The following is a 22,895-nucleotide window of genomic DNA, read 5'->3' on the forward strand; positions in this document are numbered from 1 at the left end:
AAAGACCTTTTGACTTTTCAAATGCAATGGCATCTCCACATGAAGAAGGTAATACCTGGTTTCTCACTGCAAAAATTCCTTAGACCAATTACCCTGATGAATGAGAAAATTCTCTATTTTTAAATTAGTAGAACTAAAATAGCTGCCATGCATGATGGATCAAAAGAAATAACAATATCTCTGTTTAATTTTATACAGAAACATAAAATTCACACATTTACCTGGTGGTTTACTTCCTTTATAACCAGCTTGGTGAAAGGCCAAGGGGCAGAGCAAGCTGAGCAAGTCCCAGCAGCTGCACCCATCCTTCCCTTTACCAGTTCCCAAGCAGAGCACAGCTAGATTTTAAATAACCCCCTGGGCGGGTGTTGTACCGCCTTAGTCACCTTTGTTCTTGAGGTGACAGCAGGCAGAGACACAGTCAGAGCCACAGTGCACCTCATCCATCCATGGTCTGATCAGCTGCCACCACCTTTCACCTCCAGGCTTGCACCATCTCCTCCTCCCCTCCCCATCCTCCTCAGCTCAGCCACCTGGGTGGAATGGAGCCTGAAACCGGGTGTGTGCACACTTGTAAGCCTGTGTGTGTGTGTGGGTGTTGGATCTGCTCCCCTGCCCGGGGCAAGACCCTCTCCCGGGATCACATCACACATCGAGTCCCTCATCCTCCACCACCAGGTCGCCAGGATTTCTGTTAATTTTTCTCTGAATATTTAGTACAATTCACCAGTGAAGCCAACTTATCATGGACTTTTATTTGTTGGGAATTTGTTTTAATTATGGAGTGAATCTCTTTATTCGTTAAAGATCTGTTGATAGATTTTCTATTCTTGTGTTTACCTGGGGAGTATGCGTAGATCACTTAACACAATGCCAATGTAAAGAATACACACAGTAGAAGCCTTTGGTGCGATGCTGCTAACCATGAACACATCTTAGCAGAAGACTTTCTGTTGAACTTTATAAAGTAGCTCCTTTAGTGGTCACTGTCAGACTGACTTATTGGGAATGTATGTGTTGGCCTTTTTATTTGTTATGGAGTATTAAATTGAGTGGATGTATAGAAACCGACCAGTTAGGATGAAAATATGAATAGGGCCATGAAGATGGAAAAGTTCTGATATAAGACAGCATGGATGAACCTTGAAGACATCATGTTGAGTCAAACATGTCAGGCAAAAAGTACAAATAGTGTATGATCATACCTTTCTTGAAACAACTAGAATATATCTGAATATGGCTAAAGAGGAAAATTTTAACTTGTGTAGGTGGTAAAAGAATAAAATATTTTTAAAATCCATAAAACTGAACTACACACACACAGTGAATCCTATGTTAAACCATACTTAATAGTATAATTATAAAAATGTGCCATCATCAATTGTAAGAACTATATTAATACAAAGTATTAATAATAGGGTGGTGTGTGGGAATGCTGTATTTTATGCATGATGGTTTTGTGACCCACAATTTTTCTAATAAAGTATATATTTGTTGAGAGCAAGATCACATGTATGAAGATACTTTCAGTCTTTTTAAAAGCTTCATTCAGCAAAAGTCCATCAAGTAGCTTGTATTAGTATTTTGTTACCAAATGGCAACTTACCACAAATGTACTGGTGTTAAACAACATCCATTTATCATGCAGCAGTTTCTGTGGGTCAGAAATGTAGGTTAGCTCAGGATCTCCTCTGCTAAGGATCTCACCAGGCAGAAATTGGAGTGTCCCAAGGACTGCATTCTTCCCTGAAGGTTCTAGGGAGAGTCCACTTCTAAGCTTAGTCAGGAACTTGGCATAATTTGTTTATTTCTATATGCTGTCCACATCTACCTCCATCTTCAAAACAGCAGTGGCAGGTGGAGTCCTTCCTGAGCTTCCAACCTCTGCATTTGGAGGCTCATGTTACTACAGTGGGCCTCATCTTTTCTTTAGATTTTTAGAGCAAACAAAGCTACACCAGCCTGCAGCAACTTGACAGCTGTCCTATCCCAGCTGACTGTCCTTTGCCTCATGCCTTCCATTTCACAGCTCACCAAGTATATAAGACATGTGTCTATGATACCACCATGACCTATATCCCAATTGTCATTCTTGGGAAGCCTCAAATATCTTTCTTCCACATCTAGGGTCTTTCTCAGCCCAGATCTCCCCACCTGGAGGGACCTATCTCCGTGTGTCACTCCCTACTTATTGAGAGCTTGTTTGGAGGTTCTAACAGGGGAGCACAACTACTTATATACCATTGACTGAAGAATGATCCTCCCCTAGCCTGGAAGGTCATCCTCTTCAACTGAGTGTGCAACTTCGGGAGGCATGCACATGGAGCAGTGAGAGAGGAAGGGGACACCTGTCTAGCCAGCCAGATCAGCGGAATCAACCCTGGTGATCAATGGGGTGACAGATGTCACAGCCAGATCATCCTCACATCCATTCTCCCTACTTCTTAAAACATCTCCTCACTGGCTTCCTGACTTCTTCTTCCCAGATGGTTCCTCTCCTGCTTTGTTCTCTTACCCCTGCTTCCTGTCTCCAACATGTTTACAGACTCCAGCGGGGACCACACTCCATACTCTTCTCCCTCTTCCTTCCTTGAAGAGGTCATGGGGTCCAGTGGAGATCACTCCACCCACTTGTAAAGGAGCCCACTGACAGGATGGCCCAGTGGAGCCAGGGGTAGGTAAGGATAGGGGAGACATCTTTTTGCTGTAAACCATGACACAAGAAGCCAGTTGAAGCTTTACCTACATATTTTATGTGTCTAGTATACTCACTAGGGCTCAAACAGACTCCTAGGAACTGATAGCTTCTGAGGTTCTGCAGATTAAAGGGAAACCTAAATAATCATGCTTGTAGGATGCTTTGCATCCTTCACAGCCTATTTTTGAGTTATTTCCCTGGAGCAAAAGTCCTTCTTAAATGCTATGTGTACTTTCTATATTCCTTGCAGAGAGAAGTCCAAAGAGTTATCACCCTGTCTTTGGAGTACAATTCTGAAGTCCATCAACAGTGCACCCTCAGGATTTCAGGTGAGGAAAAAATTACTGTGATGTAAAAACGGGTGGGTGGGCAGATGCAGTCTTATGACCCTCCAAGTGCAAGCTCAGAGCAATGTTCAGAATTCCTTAACTCATGTTAAACCTTTATATGGCGCCCAAGAACTCAACAATGTTTTATGGGGAAGAGAGGAAAAATAAAATGAGAGGAACATAAATTGTTACTGTGGGAATGTGTGTGTGTGAGAGGGAAACGGGGAACCCAAGTGGATGTTATGGATGAAGTCACAGGTCACAGATACTTCAGCACAAAGCGCTAAAATTTTCACTGGCTTTGGAATGCACCAATTAAGAACTTTTGGATGTGTAGTTACATCACAAGGACACATGTCAAACTGCGAACCATTACAGAATATAGGTGTTTGTTCTATAGCTATTTTTGTGTGATCTTTTTAACTTTTCTATATTTGAAAATGAAATGGGAGCATAACTGTGTGTGGGAAACAGATGTGGATAAAAATGGTATGCGTTCGTATGTGTAGCTGATGGTCTAAAGATGAGACATGTGGTGAGACCCAATGACCCTCACAGAGAGGACAAAGAGAAGTGGTCTGGGGCATGATCTACCAAGGTGACAGTGAGAGTAGGACAGTGAGGCAGGTAAGTGTAGATTTATAATGGTATAAATGTCCCACCATAAAGCACTTTCCTGCATCGTACAGATTTTATTTTGTAAGAGAATTGTTATCATTCGGTTCTAACCATGTCATTTCATTTATCACTCAGGAGTTATTTACCAGGGTGTTATTTAAATCCTAAAATATGCAGAGATTCTTGTTCTTTTTGCTAATGACTTATAAATTAATTGTGTTTAGACTAGAGGACATGATCCACATAATATATATTTTTAAAATTTGTTAACGATTTCTTTATGGGCCAGTACATGAGAGTTTAGGTGTTTTGTTTGGTAAATTTTCTGTGAATACATACCAAAAAATGTATAGTATTTCCTTACAGGACACAAAACTCTATTTGTGTGCGGAAAAGATTTTCAATGTGTTCTAATTTTCTAGATATTTATTAATGTGTTTCCTTGAAATTTTTGTTAAAAACAACACCTGTCTCGTTTTCCCTGTCATTCTATCAGCTTTTAGTTTTTAAAATATAGTCATAAATGTTTAAAATTGCTATTATTATTGAAGAATTGAACTTTTATCATGTCATGCTGGAATACCAAGGAGAAAAATAAATTTTAAAAAGTAGTTAATTTCATCTTAAAAATATATTTCATTTTGCACAGTACATATAAAATGTTATCATTTCAACATTCAACAACATTATGTATCATTCAATGTACATTTGGAAGACATAGTATGAATAAAAGAATGTAAGGTTCCCATTAATAAACTTGCTATGCTGACTGCCTGCTGCAATGATAGTATTTTAGACATTGCGTTTCAAATATATCAGGAAGAATAAAATTTATTTTGGCTATATCAGGTCAAATAAATTTCACCTTGGTCCTTTTACTTTTTGAACATGGCTTCTATAATATTTACAATGGCTTCTGTGACTCACATTTAATTTCACTTGGACAGCACTCCTCTAGGTCATCTTCTTGTGGCATAAAGGAGATGCTCACAGAATGTCAGGGCCTATCCCAGTGAGAGAGAAGTTACCTGGTCAGACTCCACTGGTCAAGTCTGGGGTAGCAACTAAATAATGATCTACTACTCCTCGACCTAAATTGTACCCCAGGAACCTATGCTGATGCACAGAAAGTTGCCAATAGACAGGGGTCTCCTGAGGCATGGGATAGGGACACTTTTTATTAGGCCAGTGGAGGGACCTCCGAGTGGAGTAGTGGAGAAGCCTGCTAGGCAGCCAAGCTGGATCACTGACAAAGGATAGCCTTGACTTCCGCAGAACCAATGAAAACAGTGGTCCTGACCATATGCTGGGCACAGTGAGGAGGACAAAGCACCTCAGTGCAAAGGTCCAGCCAGAGAGACTCACTGTGTCACCCAGGAAAGAGTGGCAGACAGGCCCCCTAACACCTAGGATGTGACTGACCTTCAAAAGGGCCAAGTGAGCCAGAGGAACTAACTCTGCCTCAAGGAGACCACAGGCAATGGTGCTTTTGATTTGGGCTCCCCTGTGAGATAGGACATCCTAAGGCAAATGGTGATCCCACATGGGGCATGAAGACTGGATGGTGGCAGTGCATCAGTGTTATTTTCTTCATGTGGATGGCAGTTCCGGGGTTATGCCAGCAAATGTCCTAGTATGTAGAAAATATATAGTAAGATATTGAAGCTGGTGTGGCATTGGTCCTAAACTTACTCTCAAATGCTCATGAAAAATGTTCTGTCTCCTGTACCTGAAACCTTTCTGAAGTTTGATTTAAAAAAATCAGTTCTGCACAATTCTGAGTATACTGAGAGCCATTGATTTTTACACTCTGGAAAGACTTTAGGTTGTTGGAATAAAACTATTTTAATTTTTAAAATCCAAAATAAACTTCCCACAAGCCAGGAATAACATTTCATTTGACAAGCAGTGCACTTCACTTTGGGATAAATGGCACCTCTGTTATGGGGTGCATGACCCCCCTTGTTGCCTCCTGGAAAGAACCTGTAAATTTGTTCCAGGCCCTCACAGGCTCTGGACATCAACCACCTCCACTACTCCAGTTTATGCTCCTCCATTATCTGTTCATAAGGCTGCAGGCACTCCCTTCTGGCTCACACATGCAGCCACAAGGCTGGGAACGTAGCTAATCCAGCAGAGGCCTCATCTCCCACATACAAGCATGCTGGCCCTCTCTACCTCCTCCTGCCTTCTGCATCAACCCTCCATCTGGATGATTCATAGAGCATTAGCAGGAGGGTAGAAAGGATTGCTTCAATCCCTTTGTTCCTCAAAGTATACTTCTTAGTTATAATCATATGAAAAAGATGCTTTTATTAAAATAAAAAGCAAATGTAAGCCAAGGGGAATGGATGTCTCTCAAGCAGTTGTGTGTCTGCTTCCCACTTGGGAGGTCCTGGGTTTGAACCCTGGTGCATCCTAAAAGACAAAAGCAAACACAAGCGAATAAAGAAAACAAAACAAAAAAGCAAAAATCTCAGGGGAGTCAATGTGGCACAGTGGTTGAGGGCTGGCTTTTCACATAAAAGGTCCATCTAGTTTCAATTCCCCCAGGCCAAGTACCTCAAAAAAGTAAGCCAGGACAACATTCTCTATTTTTCATGTCTCACTTAAAACATTTCAGCCAATTTTAGGGAAACAAGGTGATTATGGGCCTTGCTGGTTAAAGTGTCAATAGAGTTTCCAGTGGAAAAAAGTGACAAGAATTCTGTTACAGGTGAAGGGAACATGCTTGCAGCAAGTGCTGGGAAAAGGCAGAGAGGGCTCCAGGATTTGTGGTGGGGATCAACTCCACCGCAGTCACCAAGGAAAAGCTAGGTGGATGCTCTGAGCCTTCAGCAAACGGGACTCAGGCTCCCCACAAAGTAAGGTTTTCAGTTCAAACAGGTGAGAGGCATGGGGGTGACCACCCTGATACAGGTGAGGCAAGTGACTGCATTCCAAATCACTGACATCCAGGTCAAGATTAAAGATCCGTACCTCTTAACCAACCCCAAAGAAGAGGATACAGCTTTATCATGAACAGGTGCAGAGAGAGGTGTACCTGGCAGCTAAGCACACAAAGCGGGTAGCTGGGACAACTCTAGAGCAGAGGAACAAACACTGTGACAACAAGGTCAGAAGGAAGGGAGCACCTCATTCACTATGAGGGATGTTTTCTGTTTAGGCATAAAATACATAGAATTACCTCTTGTTTAGTCTGATAGAAGGTTTCGTATTTTCTTCATCATTTTACAACCTGCATGAATTATCTTCTTGTCTAACTTGTATCATACCATTATCACAGAGCAGTTTAAAATCTTCCTGAAATGGAAAAAAGAAAGAAAAGAATTCAAGTTCAAAATACCACTCAGAAAACAGCAAAGAATCCTAGATTTCTGTCAAATGAAATAAAAAAGACAGTTCTGAAGTTCATTAGAAAATATTGAGCCTGGTTCTTGGATTTTATAAGTAATTTTAAAATGTCAGAAACATACCTATAAATGATACTTGATTTGAACTTGAATGAAAACATTTCCAATTAAGGGTTGGCCAAGATTTGTAATTTCTTTGTAAATCTAATGGGCCCAATGTATAGGAGAAAAAGCAGGATTTCCCCTGGTCCCTTCCCTTCTCCAGCCATTGTCACTCACTTGGGAGAAACTCAGACATAAAAGGCAGAGAATGAACAATTGTTTTCTTGTCATTAAGACTGAGGTATGAGTTGAAAAATGGGGCTCATTGTCATCCTCTCCTTTCTGATATTTCTACAGAATAGAATTTGAAATATTTGTCAAAAGATAGATTTTTTAATACTAGTAGAAAGACTTTCCCTAAAATAAGGAGAACCTCATTGGACTCTAAATTATCTTAAAAGTAAATTACATTAAACCTTTGTCTTCTTTTATAGTCATCTTTTTTGGCACATACTTGTCACCCGAGAACTATGAGTCATGATGGAGAATGACCACAATGGGTGTTTTTATTTTTGTCCTTGTAAAATGCCTCCATGAAGGAAGCAGATATGGCTCAAGTGATTGGACTCCCATCTACCATATTGTAGGCCCTGTGTTTTGATTCCCAGGGACTCTTGGTGAAGGCAAGCTGTCACACCATGCCATAGAGAGCTGATGGCCTATGCCTCAGAGGGCTGGTGCAGTAAGATGATGCAATGAGGGGGAGATACAGGGGAGAGATGGAATGAACACACAGTGAATGGACACAAAGCAGACAGCAAGCACACACAAAAAAAAACAAAAAAACAAAAACAAAAACAAAAAAATAAGGGGAAGAGAGAAATAATTTAAAAAGCCACAGTGAATTATGTATGTATTTGGTGTCCTTATCCTATCACTTTTCCATAGTGTCACTGCTGGCAGTGTGCCACAGAATCTCCTCACATAAGAGAGGCCATGACACATGATGGGGTGGATGCATTCCTATAGAAGAGCTGTGGGTGTACGTTCTGCCTGGCACTCTGACTCTTGCCATGCCTGGTTCTCCTGAGCACATGCTCCATCTCTCCTACCCATTGTCTGTCTGCCACATGATGTCTCTGGAGTCAGGAATACCTTCCAGGCCATACCTACAATAAATAAATAGGAAAGTCAAGATTTCCCTAACAATCTCCCTTCATAAGACTTTCATGCTAATGTGCTGGAGGTGCAGTTAATGTTGGGGTTTAAGATATATTTAGGGGATTTGAATCTCTGGACTGACAATGTGATAGCCAGGTCCTGAGCCTCAACAGACTCCAGCACCTACAATCTGTTTTATTGGACTTACCACACTCAGCTAAGATGGAGTTGAAGAAGGACAACCACCACACCATGGAGCCTAGAGTGATTACAACTGAAAGTGGGAGGATTGCATCCAGCATCCATGTGGAATCTGAGCCTCCTCTTGACATAGAGGTGCAATGGACACAACCAATCCAATGTCCACATAGAAGAGGTGGCATTGGATTGGGAAAAGTGGACATGGTGGCTGATGGGTATGGGGAAAGGCAGGAAGAGATGAGAGGTGGAGGCGTCTTTGGGACATGGAGCTGCCCTGGATGGTGCTTCAGAGGCAATCACTGGACATTATATATCCTCACAGGGCCCACTGGATGGAATGGGGGAGAGTATGGGCCATGATGTGGACCATTGACTATGAGGTGCAGAGGTGCCCAAAGATGTACTTACCAAATCCAATGGATGTGTCATGATGATGGGAGGGAGTGTTGCTGGGGGGGGGGGGGGAGAGGTGGGGTGGGGGGGGTGGGGTTGAATGGAACCTCGCATATATATTTTTAATGTAATATTATTACAATGTCAATAAAATAAAAAAATAAAAAAAAAAAAAGATTTCCCTAACAGTAACAGAACCATAGAAAGAAGCATAATGCCTTTCTCCATACTCTAGAATACAGTATGATTTCTACTGTTAGCAATACCATACTGAGCTAAACAGTGGACTGGGAAAAGTATAAAGGTGGGTGAAATATTTCAAAGCAGCTTGAAGGCATTAAATAAACCAAGGCAGCTTGGACATGTGGGGCCACTTTTGTATAAATGAGAAATTCACAAGAACAAGCCTCGTCAAGCACATGCAAGACAGCCTATGCTCCCCAGCCAACAGCTAATGAATCACAGAACAGAATCACCCAGCTAAGACACAGTTGACTGCAGACATGAGAGGGCACCCAGCCAAGACCACAAACATACAGCTGAGTTCCTGTAAAATATCAGCTAACTCAATCATGAGACCTCATTATTTAAGCCACAAAGATTTCAAGGTGGCTTGTTAAGTGTCAATAGTTAACTGATACATAGTAGTCCAATAAAGAAAATGTCCAATATATTCAAAACATGTTTGTCAGTAAATTTTTATATTTTTTCATAAAAGTTGTTTACATTTTTTAAGTTTATTTGAATGAGTTTTTTTGTACATCTGTATTTGTTGATACTATGAATGACATTCGTTAATACCTATTAAATGTTTTAACTGTTATGGCTAGAATATCACTGCAACCTCTATCAATAAAACACAACAAAACAAACAAACAACAGTGTTCTTTCACCAATATGATAGCCTCATGCTAAGACATTTAAAGAGAACATTATAAGAAAGCTTAAGCAGTCCTATCTCATAAATTTTCATGACTAAGAACTTACTAAATAACATACACTGTATTAATTAAGCCATATGACATGGATAAATATCAGATTGGCTTTTTTTAATGCAGTAATTCTCAGACACCATACATTAAGTAGAAGATATTTAGTTTTCCAAAAACACAAAATTTCCAATGTAGTTGCATACAATCTGCATGTCAAAAGAGAAATAGTACTAAGATGACAGAATAGTTCTAGTGCCCTCTTGGACTGAGGGTTACCTGGAACTCAGATGATAAAATGGATGATAAAATCCTGGGTAAAAATGAAGCATCTGTTTCACATATTGGGAGTGCGATACCCCAGAAAGAAAGAATCCCACATATCCACACATACAAGGTCCTTGTAAACACTTGACATTTACATCTGGAGCTGGCAGAGGAATTGCTTTAGGAGTTGCTGAATGATTGTAAAATAGATCTCATTTTAAGCTGACAATTAAAAATGAAAATAAAAAAAAATAGTGTAAAATAATTTAGGTATCATTCCTTTTTTTTTTTTAAAGATTTTTAAAAATTTATTTCTCTCCCCTTCCCCGCCCCCTCCCCCCACAGTTGTCTGTTCTCTGTGTCCATTTGCTGTGTGTTCTTCTGTGTTCGCTAGTATTGTTGTCAGCAGCACCCGGAATTTGTGTCGCGTTTTGTTGTGTCATCTTGCTGCTTCAGCTCTCTGTGTGTGAGGTGCCATTCCTGGGCAGACTGTACTTTTTTTGCGTTGGGCGGCTCTCCTTACAGGGTGCACTCCTTGCGTGTGGGGCTCCCCTACATGGGGGACACCCCTGCATGGCACGGCACTCCTTGCGTGCATCAGCACTGCGCATGGGCCAGCTCATCGCATGGGTCAGGAGGCCCTGGGTTTGAACCTTGCACCTCCCATGTGGTAGGCAGACACCTATCCATTAGGCAAAATCTGCTTCCCATAGGTATCGTTTCATTAGGGACCTTCAGTTGCACAGCACTGATTTATCAGTTTGATGTTTCATAATATTTTATGCTCAAGCAAGACCTGGTATTAAAGCATAAATGAGATTGAGCCTCTGCACCCATGAAGTTCAACTGAAGGAAAGCCCACACATAGGATCAGTCACAAAAATACTTGAAAATGCCCTGTTATCCCTTAAAACATCAATATGGCCTATCATTTACCAATTGCTTTCAACATATATTACAGTTGGACTTAGTTAAGTCTGACACAGTATGAGAACTAAGAACCAGACACACAGCATTCCAAAAATTTCATTTAGGGAATCCAGGATAACTCATGTGTGTTTTGGAGGTCTGAATAAACAATTCTAGAACTGCCAACCTGTCTCTGATGTCGTGCATATATGCACTACTGCCTCAGCTTCTCTGCAACCTGTGAGGTATACCATAAACAAAGAAAGTTTGGGTCACTGGAAAGAGGCACCCTTTATGGTAAGTACAAATGTCCCCACTTAGTTGTAATTTCTGTGAATTGTTTATGACATGTAATGGGGAGCGGGGACCAAAAGACAAAAGTTTACTGATGAGAATTCAAGCCAAACATCATCCCTTGAACACGGTGATCTCTTCCAGTGATCATGACAGAAACTTCACTTATCCCGCACTGGCAACAGCCATGAATTTAAATACATCTGCCTCTTTTCTATGGGGAAGAATATCTAATTTCCTTCATTAGCAATGGATCTCCCAGTAAGTTCAGAGCCATCTTTTGGGCCTTTAAGTGGACTTGACACAAGGCAGTAATGACCTGAGCATAAATGAGACTAAGCTTTTTCACAAAGGGAATCACCTTCAGTCTGGTTCACAAGTCTCTCTCTTAAGAGTCTGATTAAACTGGAATAGTCTTCTAGAGCTGATGAATTTTGGGTGTTAAAGGCCGATAAATTCAAATTTCTAGACAAGGGGAGGGCTATTTTTTTTTTTTTTTTTTTTGTCTAAAGGCCTGATAGAAAATAATGTAGACTTTGTTGGCTATATACAGTGAACCTCTGTGGCATACTCTTTCTTTTTGTTTAATAAGTCTTTAAAAAATACATGAATATCCTTAGATTGTGGTTTGTTAAAAAGAAAAAGAGGGTTATAACTGGAGCCTGTGATGCAGGGAGACACTTGGTGAGGCCCTAAAAGAGAAAATGAAAGGCCTATTGTCTTCATTCCCTTGCTTCTTCCTAAAAGCTAAAGTGCACTATGTCAAACCTCATGTTAAAATGACAAGATCGGATGCTCTAGGAACTTCTGTGTGAAATCCTGACACTAACCTGTTTGAATCCAGCTGGCTCTGATTATCTTTTGCCTTCTTTCCAGGATGAAACTAGGTGAACTCTTTCTGAGTCAGGCTCCTTTTCTTATTTCCCTGTAAGGCATTCAAGGTAATGAGAGCAATGGAGCAGCTAGATTCTCATCCCAGACTGGCAACAGCCAGGAATTTAAAAATATTCACCTTGTTTCTAAGGAAGAATAAAGGTATGAGACAAAATTCTTCTTCCAGAGACATTTGTCACTCCAGATTTTCTTACAAGTCCCCACCTAAGGTTGCGGCAACTTGCTCGGTCGGTAGAGGTGGGGTCTGGCTGCGGACGAGGGGTCGGTCCAGCTCTGGACGAGGGGTCGGTCCCGCTTGGGATGAGGGGTCGGTCCCACTTGGGACGAGTGGTCGGTCCGGCAGCAGACGAGGGATCGGTCTCACAAGGGGTTGCGCGGTTCGGCTGACGGGGTCGCCCGGCGAAGCAGGCGACGAAGGGGTTGCCCGGAGAAGCAGGCGACGAACTGGGGACAAGGGAGGCCAGGCCCTTGTCGGGGGCTCTCAGGACTGGAGGGCGCACAGCAGAAGAACTACCGCAGAGACAAGGTAAACACGCAAGTCCACTTTACTGAGGGAGAGGCAACAGTTTTATAGGGGCTGGGGAAGGCTGATTGGTCGAAGCCACGCCCTGTTCTGATTGGTTGCCGGCGAAAGGTCAGTGGGCGGTACTGGACGGGGGAGGGGTGGTGGTTAGGGATTGGCTGTTGCTGTTGCTGGGGGAAGGGGCAGGGTTTAGGGATTGGTGGCTGCTGTTGCTGGGGTGGAGGGCAGACTGTATTTTTCCACCCACGCCTGGCTGTTGCTGCTGTCGGGGGAAGGGAAAAGGGCAGACTGGATTTTTCCGCCCACGCCTGGCTGTTGCTGCTGTCGGGGGAGGGGAAAAGGGCAGACTGGAATTTTCCGCCCTGCGCCTGCGCAGGGAGAAAGAAGAAGGGTGCCGCCCCACAGGCATCGTGTGGCGCCATCCGGGAGGAGGGGCGGCCATGGAAGCATGGCTGCCGAGAAGGGGAGACCCGAGGGCACTCTGCGCCCATGCCAAGCTCCCTTCAGGGGTGGCGGTGAGTCCGACCAGCCACCCTATTATGGGGGCAGCGGCGTGGCCTGCCACGGCCGCTCCCCCGCCAGGCCAGCAAACCACACTTCAGCCCGAGGGGTGACCGCATTTCCCCCTTCTTTTCAAATAAGGGCCAGGATGGCAGCAGCAACAAGTAGCCGAGGCCCAAGAGGCAGTAAGCAATGAGGGAAGCGGGGCTGAAGAGGGAGGTGAGTATGACAGGGATATAAATGTACAATTTAGGGGGCGGTATCTTGTCGTTGCAAGCAAGGGTGGCCAATGTCCAATTTTTGTTGATCTCGGCGGCTATAAGATCCATCTGTTGTTAAAAGTCCAGGATGACAGCGCGTTGCAGGTAGTTGATCTCTCCTTGGCAGCGAAGACATTGTAGGAGAGGATTACTTTTTCCTGCCAGAGGCTTACTGTCCAATTAAAAGGCTGATGGCTGGGGTTGGTGAGTGCAATGGGGAGTGTGAGGAAAAGAAGGGTGATGGTTTTGGACAAGAGGAGGCTTGGTGAAGTCATTATGGGAGGAAGATAAGGAGTAAAGCATAAAAGAGGATAATAAACAGAAAGGCGATGGAGAGTAGAATTCGTTGGCCGAGGTTCCAGTCTTCTGGGGTGGTAGCGGCTAGACAGATGGCAGAAAATATTATCAAGAAAGCAAAGGTTATGAGGAAGAAATAAAGTATTAAAGGCTGTGGGGGAAGTGAGAAGATCATTTAGAGGATAGGGTTGAGAATGGTATGTTTAAGACAGAAGCTTTGTGGTTTGTAGGAGACTGCTTTATAAACGAAGGAGAATGAGGGCAGTAAATATAGTGACGATAGATAGGAAGATGACAGTGAGGAGGAGTCTTTGTTTAAGGTTCCAATCGTCTGGCGCAACAGTGGCTAGGCCGATAGCGAGGGGTGTTGCTAAATAGACAATGGCTGCAAAGACAAAATCATATTCTGTTTCCTTAAGAATAACTTTTCTTGAAATACTTAGTAGCATGCAATATTAGAAACCGTTTCCTAAAAGCAAGTTGGCAGGGGAGCTTGGTTGCTGTTAATCTTTCCTGTTATAAAATTACCTTTTATTATTATTACCATCAATTCAGTTTTATATATATATATTTAAGAATGACCTTTTGGAATTAGCCATTTAATACCTTAATGTAAACTATTGAAGATAAATTTTATCTTTACAGAACACATTCCCTTACGTAAAGTTATCACAATACCTTTTACACTTGCCGCATGCAAATTAAGTTTCAAGAGTTTATGAAAAATTAGCCATCTTACTTTAGGATAAAATACGTCTTTTTGCAAAACTTATTACATTTCCGTTAGCAGTTTTACAAACTTTTAACCTTTTTAATATTCATATAAGTTTTCCATTCTTTATATTATCCTATGAAGAAAAATAAGTTATTCATTTTAATCTAGGCAAGAACAACTTTTTATGAAGACGTACAGTTAATTTTGTTAATTAAGACTTACAATTTTTTTAATTGTAGATATCTTATTAACATTTAAACTTATGTATTAATATAATAAACTTAAGTATTAATATAAGCGCTTATTTAATTTTTGGCCATTTGAATAGAGCTCTTTTAAAGATTTCTAGTAATTTATATTTACCATCCGGAGGTATCACAATATATGTTGACATTGAACGAACAGACAAACACAGAACAATTACAACACATTAACAGAAATATATAATTTATTTACAGTTGACTCATAACTCTTACTTTCTTGGTATAGCTGCTTTTAAATCCTTTTTTATATAGCATATCATAGATTATACCCTTCAAGATTTCTTCTGGACTTCATGTTGCCTGTAATAAGCCAGGAGGGAATCTTTTACCTTCCTGCTCCACAGCAGAAGTGACCCTATCTATAAGGTGAGTATAGTTGTCCGGGTCCCAAAGCTAGACACGTGGTAAGCCACGGATTAAAGGGGAGAAGAAGGTCCCAATATACTTGAAGCTGTTTGAAAGAGATCTTACACCAGTGAGTGTCTAGGAGACCAGCAAGGGCCCGAACTTGTGGGGCTTGCTTAGCAGATAGGATGTTACCCATTGCTAATGGCCTTTTGGAGCCGATAAGAAAAGGGGCCCTTACCTTGAGAGCACGGCGATGGGAGCCGAGGTGCGCGGTGAGACGAGGGGTCGGAGCCGATGGGACTCCGACGGTGGTCGCGGGCCAAGAGAAGGCCCCGACGAGTGGAGGGCGGGACGACGAGCAGTGGAGCAAGGCAAAGGGGAGCAAGCACGGAGAGGAGGAGGCAGAGGTGAAGGCAGGGGTGGAGGTGCTCAGGCACGCGCTCCTGAGAGTTTTATTGGCGCCTCTTAATCATAGTGGGTCGGTATAAGCCCCCGACATGGAAGGAGAAAGCCATCCAGCGATTCCCCCAGACCGCCGTGGATCATATGAGGTCACCAAGGTTCAGGAGCAGCAATGCAGAGCGAAAAGATAGGGGTGAGAAAAGAGGAGAGTGTAGGGCTATGGTAGGGTTACTTCAGACGTGCAAGCTCGCGCTCCCGAGAAATCCAAGGCTCCTCTTAATCATAGCGGGTCAGTATAAGCCCCCGACATGGAAGGAGAAAGCCATCCAGCGATTCTCCCAGACCGCCGTGGATCGTATGAGGTAGCCAAGGCTCAGGTAGCAGCAATGTTGCACGAGAGAAGTCTCAAGGTGAGAAGAGAGGAGGGCGTAGGGCTGTGGTAGGATTACTTCAGACATGCAAGCACGCGCTCCCGAGAAATCCAAGGCTCCTCTTAATCATAGCGGGTCGGTATACGCCCCCGACATGGAAGGAGAAAGCCATCCAGCGATTCTCCCAGACTGCCGTGGATCGTATGAGGTAGCCAAGGCTCAGGTAGCAGCAATGTTGCACGAGAGAAGTCCCAAGGTGAGAAGAGAGGAGTGGGGGGGGCCGCCAGGTTATGGAGTGAGGCTGTGGTGGGGTTGCCTTGCCCCACGTTGGGCACCAGCTGCGACGGTTTGCTTGGTCGGTAGAGGTGGGGTCTGGCTGCGGACGAGGGGTTGGTCCAGCTCTGGATGAGGGGTCGGTCCCGCTTGGGATGAGGGGTCGGTCCTACTTGGGACGAGGGGTCGGTCCGGCAGCAGACGAGGGATCGGTCTCACAAGGGGTTGCGCGGTTCGGCTGACGGGGTCGCCCGGCGAAGCAGGCGACGAACTGGGGACAAGGGAGGCCAGGCCCTTGTCGGGGGCTCTCAGGACTGGAGGGCGCACGGCAGAAGAACTACCGCGGAGACAAGGTAAACACGCAAGTCCACTTTACTGAGGGAGAGGCAACAGTTTTATAGGGGCTGGGGAAGGCTGATTGGTCGAAGCCACGCCCTGTTCTGATTGGTTGCCGGCGAAAGGTCAGTGGGCGGTACTGGACGGGGGAGGGGTGGTGGTTAGGGATTGGCTGTTGCTGTTGCTGGGGGAAGGGGCAGGGTTTAGGGATTGGTGGCTGCTGTTGCTGGGGTGGAGGGCAGACTGTATTTTTCCACCCACACCTGGCTGTTGCTGCTGTCAGGGGAAGGGAAAAGGGCAGACTGGATTTTTCCGCCCACGCCTGGCTGTTGCTGCTGTCGGGGGAGGGGAAAAGGGCAGACTGGAATTTTCCGCCCTGCGCCTGCGCAGGGAGAAAGAAGAAGGGTGCCGCCCCACAGGCATCGTGTGGCGCCATCCGGGAGGAGGGGCGGCCACGGAAGCATGGCTGCCGAGAAGGGGAGACCCGAGGGCACTCTGCGCCCATGCCAAGCTCCCTTCAGGGGTGGCGGTGAGTCCGACCAGCCACCCTATTATGGGGGCAGCGGCTTGGCCTGCCACGGCCGCTCCCCCGCCAGGCCAGCAAACCACACTTCAGCCCGAGGGGTGACCGCATAAGGTGTTGTCCTAGTAAAGAAAAATAATAAGCTCAGACCTTAAGCAGTCAATGTTCCTGGTTTACTTTTTGTTACAAACCACTCAATTTCCTAGGGGGAAGAGCAGGCACATACTTGAGTTCCTCCCCAGCCGTGTGAGGACCAAAATACCTTTCCACCTTTCACGTCCCCCTCTCATCTTCATAATGATATTTCACCTCTGGAATTTTTCTTCCTTTCCTTTTCTTTGGGCCTTTCTTTTGCTCATGGTCTGACTTCTCATTGTAGTACCTGGAGTTGTGACTGGAACCCCAGATTTCAGTCACTTCACTTTAAACTTGGGAATGAACTTCCATGGCTTCTCCAAAGGCATCTCTGCATACTGTGAATTCCCAAACTGACAGTGGATGTCATTACTCTATTCTCGGGCTTGAGTCAGGGGAGGTGATGACATCCACAGGTCTGGCACCCAGGTCTCAGAACATGATACACCCTCCACTTGGTGCCATCCCCTAGGCTTCCTTACCCAAGCCACATCCCACACACACACCTCTCCTGTCCCACATCCCAGATGACCCTCTATCTGCTAAGGCTCAAGGAATCCCAGGTGCCACGGGGACCCAAGACATGATGCACAAAGTGGTGGAATATGGTACGTGGGCCAAAACGGCATGTGCTAGAGACAACCTGATCCCATCCCTCAGAATGCCACAGGGCTGGGGATGAAAGTGTGCAAAGGAGTCTGACTCAGTGTGGTTGTGGCCCCCTGCATCAAGCGAGTTCACATTAGGGCAGCATCAGCATGGACCTCTTGCTTTGGTCATTGAGGGCAGCAGCCTCAGTGCATGGGGACCAGAAAGGTTGCAACCAGGGTGGGGGCTGGAACCCAGATGAAGGCAAAAGGCAGGAGTTGTACTCTTGACAGAGGCCAGGGCATGGCTGACCTTTTCTAGGTCCTCAGTCTCAGGCTTAGGGCTGAGGTTTGAGCCTGTGGCTGTTAGTCCTTAAAAACAACATGGAGACAGGACAAGTGAGTTCAGGCTGAGGTTGGGAGTGGGACTAAACAAACAGAAACCAGAGGTTCCTGTGACACCTAGAGGAAGGAAGAGGAAATGGTGAGTGCAAGGGAATTGGGCACCTTAGCCCAGTGTGGGCCTGGACAGGAGACAGGCCTATCCTGGGCACCATGTCCAGTAGCTCCATTCAGTCAAGCCGGGTGAGTCTGTTCTTTGCCTGCCTCACCACTGGAGGACAAAGCTTCCTGGTCCACCTCAGTAAGCTAGAGTTACCCCTTTCCAACCCAGCAGGACCCTTCTCAATCCCCACATTAGCTCAAGTCCTTAATTCTCCTGGTCCCTTGTCACTTGTGCAAAAAGTCACAGTCCTGAATTTCTCTTCAGATTTCCCCTTTTCTTTTCTAAGGAAAATTGCTGATTCCTAGCAGTCCCCAGTGCTCCATGGATGGGGATGTGAGAGACAGGTTCAGAGCCTGGGGCATGGATCTAAGCCTTCGGCCTCAGCAAAAGATGGTGGAAGTGGCTGGAAATATTGCCCATTCTGCTGGATGTTGGGGCTGAGGGTGCAGGGTGACTCCTGAGAGGAAATCAACAAAACCAAAACAGGTCCTTCCTTTAGGCTTCTTAAAGGAGGATTCCTGGTACTACTGAGAGACACACTCCTAGGAGGAAGGGTGGACCTTTAGGAGGCTTCTAGCACCCCTGCTCTGGTCAAGGGGAGCTGAGCCATGACCCCAAAAACACACCTGCAACCCATACAGACACCTATAGAATTTGTTCTTACCCTGTGGTAGCATATCATCCCAGTCAGAAGTGTAAACAGGACTCCCAGTGTGTGAAGGCACACTCTGCTAAAACTTGCACTCCAGGTAGGTCAAGAAGCCCTGCAAGATAGCCAGGAAGGTGGGGGCTGAAACAGAAGAAGGATGATGAATGTTGAATTGTAAAAACAAACCATCAGGCCATGTTGGCCACTGCGCCCCTTGGAGCACCTCAGACCTCACCAAATATCCATGAGGTCCTGAGTCTGCCTGCATTCCTCACACCCCCACCTCATATCCATTTGCTCCTAGACCTGCTCACGTTCTTCTCAGCCTGTTGCTTTCTTATTTCTCTGAAATGCTTCTAAAAAGTTTTTACTTCTGTCAAATTTTTGGTTCATTGAATAGTTCCCCACTCCAAACACCGTCAACTGAGAAGATAATAAGTCAGGGAGATGAAGAGGAGAAACAGGGATGTTTGATCCTTGAGGTCAAACTCTTCCATGTGTCATGTTTCTGTTTTATTTAGTTTGAAGCTTGGGGCTGTGCTTGCTTTATGTCACACATGGCAATAAGAACTGCTGTCACCCTGAAGATTTTATTAACAATAAAATAACAGAAAAAAGAAATTTGCTCCTTATTGGGTTCCTATTATATAGTATTAGCCAAACACAGATTGTTTACTCAATTTTTTCATAGCACATACAAATGTTTTTGACATAAAGGCAGTGATTTAAGCAATTGAAAAGTTGTAATGGGGAGCAAGCTTCAATCTTCCAGTGCATATATGTGTCAGCTGGGAATTAGATGCATGGGAGATGAAGGGGGAGGCAGGAATGGTGCTTGCAGGACCTTGAGCAAATCCTCTACACATGCTCCCTGAAGACCCAAGAACTAGAATGGAGGGGCCAGGACAGAACAGACTATGCAATCAGAGACATGGGACAAAGGGGAACTATGCCTTTTCTCAGGCCAGGGGATGCTCTGCTGGACACATTAGTGAGGGGATCCCCAGTTCTAACAGGAGGAATCATACCAAGGAGACTAGTACTAGTTGCATTGAACAGATTTCATTTTTTACTTCTCAGATATGGTATTGCCTAGCAGGGAGACCATTCAGCCAACACTTAGTTATAAGATCACCTGCAATTTTGGCATGAGGTCATACTTAAGCTGGCAGAGTTTATCCTTCCTAATATAATTGCATGGTAGCTGCTGGTGTGGGCATTTCAACCATGGACAGCTAACCTATGGCTCTGTATTAAGGTGACTACACCTCAGCTTCGAACTCTACTATTAATGGTGCATTAATGAGACTTCGAACTTTACTATTCAGTCTCCAGCTGTTGGCAACCTACCTCATGTAAGGTCCACAAAAGGCTCTGCCCTGTGAAGTGCACCTTTTACTTTCTGTCGAATGTTTTCCCCAGTGTTTATCACATTTGTTTACATCTGACTGGATGCTTTCCTGCTCCTTTCTGCTCCTTCTGCCTCCACTTCTCAGAGTCCTCTGACTGGCTTCTTGAACAAATTCTGTACATTATGGTTGGAAGAATGAAGGACCAATAGAGGAAGGCCCAGTTTGCTCAGATTCGCAGTCCACAGCCTCCTGTGGACCCCTATGCTCATGTCCCCAACTTGTAGCAGACTGGCTTCCTTGCTTCCCTCCCACCTTTCCCCTGCCTGGCCATTTTTGGCTCTGAACATTGAGTCCAGTCTTGACACTGACCCAGGCAGGTGTCAGTAGAAAACCAGGGATATCCTTGGTCCTCTCCAGAGTCTTGGGTGTAGATGAAGGGATGGAGAGTCTGGTTTACTGGGAGATTCTGGGAGGAGGATGGGGTTTCTGTTCATGTATAGGAGGGAGCAACCAGTTTTCCTGGATTGTCCCCAGGCTCAGCCCTCTAAGTCCCATGCAACTGTACTTCTGCTGCCATGGTTTCTGGTATTTTTCACCTGTTTGCCTCCACTGCCATTGGCCCTCCATGGTGGCTGTCTGTCTTACTCAACATGAATTAAAGAAGTCCAATGTCATACATTTCTTGCAGACAGTTTTCCATTTCAGTGACTGTGACAGAGTAATTGGAAGTTCATCCTGGACTAGGTTAGCTGAGCAGCTATCCCTCTACCATGTGTCTCACTAGGGACCACCATGTCAGAGAGTGAGAGTGAGTGAGGAAGCAGAGAAAGTGAAAAATGATAAGGTCAGAGGATGTATGTGCCCCCTCAGTCCATGTTAAGGGGTGGTCCTTGCAGATAAGTTAGGTGCATGAAGCACCTCCACTGGTGGTGTGGACAAATAAGGCTGGTAATGTAAGTCACCAGTCTCTGGGAAGGAAGAGGGATGTGGGCCAACACCCTGTGCCCTGTGTATTTGTCAGGCAAGAGGATGGCGTGTTCTGTGCTTGATGTGTAATTCTCACATACCTGCATGTACCACATGAGGGCTCCATTGTCCTGTCCCTGTGGTCCCCATCACTGGGAGTTGGGCCATGCCATGACACTTTGTCTAAGGGAGGGGTGTTTGACCCATTGCACACTACCATCTCCTTTTAATATCTGGTGGGTGACTATAACTCTCCTGGGAATCACAATAGAATGGTCCCTTCTGAATATTTTTACTCCCTGAAATGTTTTTAATGGATATGAAGATTATATACCTCAATATGCATGACTATTAAGATTAGAATTCAAAGAGATTTGGGAAATGCACACACCCATGTAACCAATTCCTGACTCAAAACCTAGATTATTTACATAAACCCAAATGGCTCCCTCATTCTCTTCTAATTTCTCTCTGCCTTTCTCAAGCAACCACTGTTTGATATCCCTCACCACAGTTTAAATTTTCTGTTCTTGAACATCATGTCAGTAAGTCATAATGAAGAACACTGGGGTGTGGTTTATTTCACATGTCTTCAATGTACATCCATATTATATGGGTTAACAGTTTAAATGTTTGTGTTGCTGAGGACTATGACATTTATGAATAGATAATGAGTTGTTTAGTCATTACCCTCTTGTATATTTATATTGATTATATTTTGGGGTTGGTAAAAAGAACTAAAACAAAATAAGAGTTACTATTGCCAAGAGTTTAAGAAGAGTTGGAGGACGGCAGACTTGGCCCAATGGTTAGGGCATCCATCCACCACATGGGAGGTCCATTGTTCAAACCCTGGGCCTCCTTGACTTGTGTGGAGCTGGCCCATGTGCAGTGCTGATGTGCGCAAGGAGTGCCCTGCCACGCAGGGTGTCCCCCGCAGAGGGGAGCCCCACGCACAAGGAGTGCGCCCTGTAAGGAGAGCCGCCCAGCGCGAAAGAAAGTGCAGCCTGCCCAGGAATGGTGCTGCACACATGGAGAGCTGACACAACAAGATGACAACAAGATGATGCAACAAAAAGAAACACAGATTCCCGTGTTGCTGACAACAACAGAAGCGGACAAAGAAGACACAGCAAATAGACACAGGGAACAGACAACTGGGGTGGGTGGGGAAGGGGAGAGAAATAAATAAAATCTTAAAAAAAAAAAGATAGAGTTGGAGGTCATTCTGGAGATTGCTCTTAGTAAAATATCAGCCAGATAACACAAACTGCCAAAGTATGAAAAATCTCAAGCGAAAATGTTCTTCGAAATCCCAAGGACATCAGGACACCATAAACAAGCCACAAGATAAAGAACTCAGTAAACTCATCAAACACAAGTTATATAATCTTCTTTCTCTTTAAAAACCCTTGCCTGGAAATGTCAAGACTGGACACAATTTGGGTTGCTACCTGAATTTGTGCTCCCCAAATTGCAATTCTAAGACGCCCAGTAAATGTCTTCATTGTCTTGCAGCTCATTTTATTTCTCCATTGACAGAGTGGCTGAGCTGGAATTTTACAAAGAACTCCTTCCACTAGAAACATAAAAGAGCTGAGTAAAGAGACTGGGATTAACTATGTGGAAACCCTGGAACCACAGTGGACTTTTAGAACAACTTCAGGAGGGCCAGATGAAGCAAGAGGCTGCTGAATTCAGCTTTTGTAAGTGAAAGCGTGCACCAGTGCCCAGTCCCCATAGCCCAGCCCTGTAGCAGCTACAGCAGAAATAAGTGTTGTTGCTTCTTGGGCAATCCAGC

At 44.5% G+C, this 22,895-nt stretch overlaps 1 protein-coding gene across 7 annotated transcripts in view; it reads left to right on the top strand.

Moving 5' to 3' along the window:
* The window catches only part of LOC101416425 (zinc finger protein 709-like), a 158,331-nt gene that overhangs the window by 54,775 nt on the left and 80,661 nt on the right, over positions 1-22,895 (top strand). For all 7 annotated transcript variants that reach the window (XM_071209969.1, XM_071209965.1, XM_071209966.1 and 4 more), the window contains one exon: positions 2,949-3,027. Coding sequence is in view for 2 of the 7 variants with exons in the window: in XM_058281947.2 (XP_058137930.1) it covers positions 2,949-3,027 (79 nt within the window). In the remaining 5 variants the exon portion in view is untranslated. The remainder of the gene's footprint in view (positions 1-2,948; positions 3,028-22,895) is intronic.

Source organism: Dasypus novemcinctus, chromosome 19 (assembly GCF_030445035.2).
Source record: "Dasypus novemcinctus isolate mDasNov1 chromosome 19, mDasNov1.1.hap2, whole genome shotgun sequence".
Lineage (NCBI taxonomy): Eukaryota > Metazoa > Chordata > Mammalia > Cingulata > Dasypodidae > Dasypus > Dasypus novemcinctus.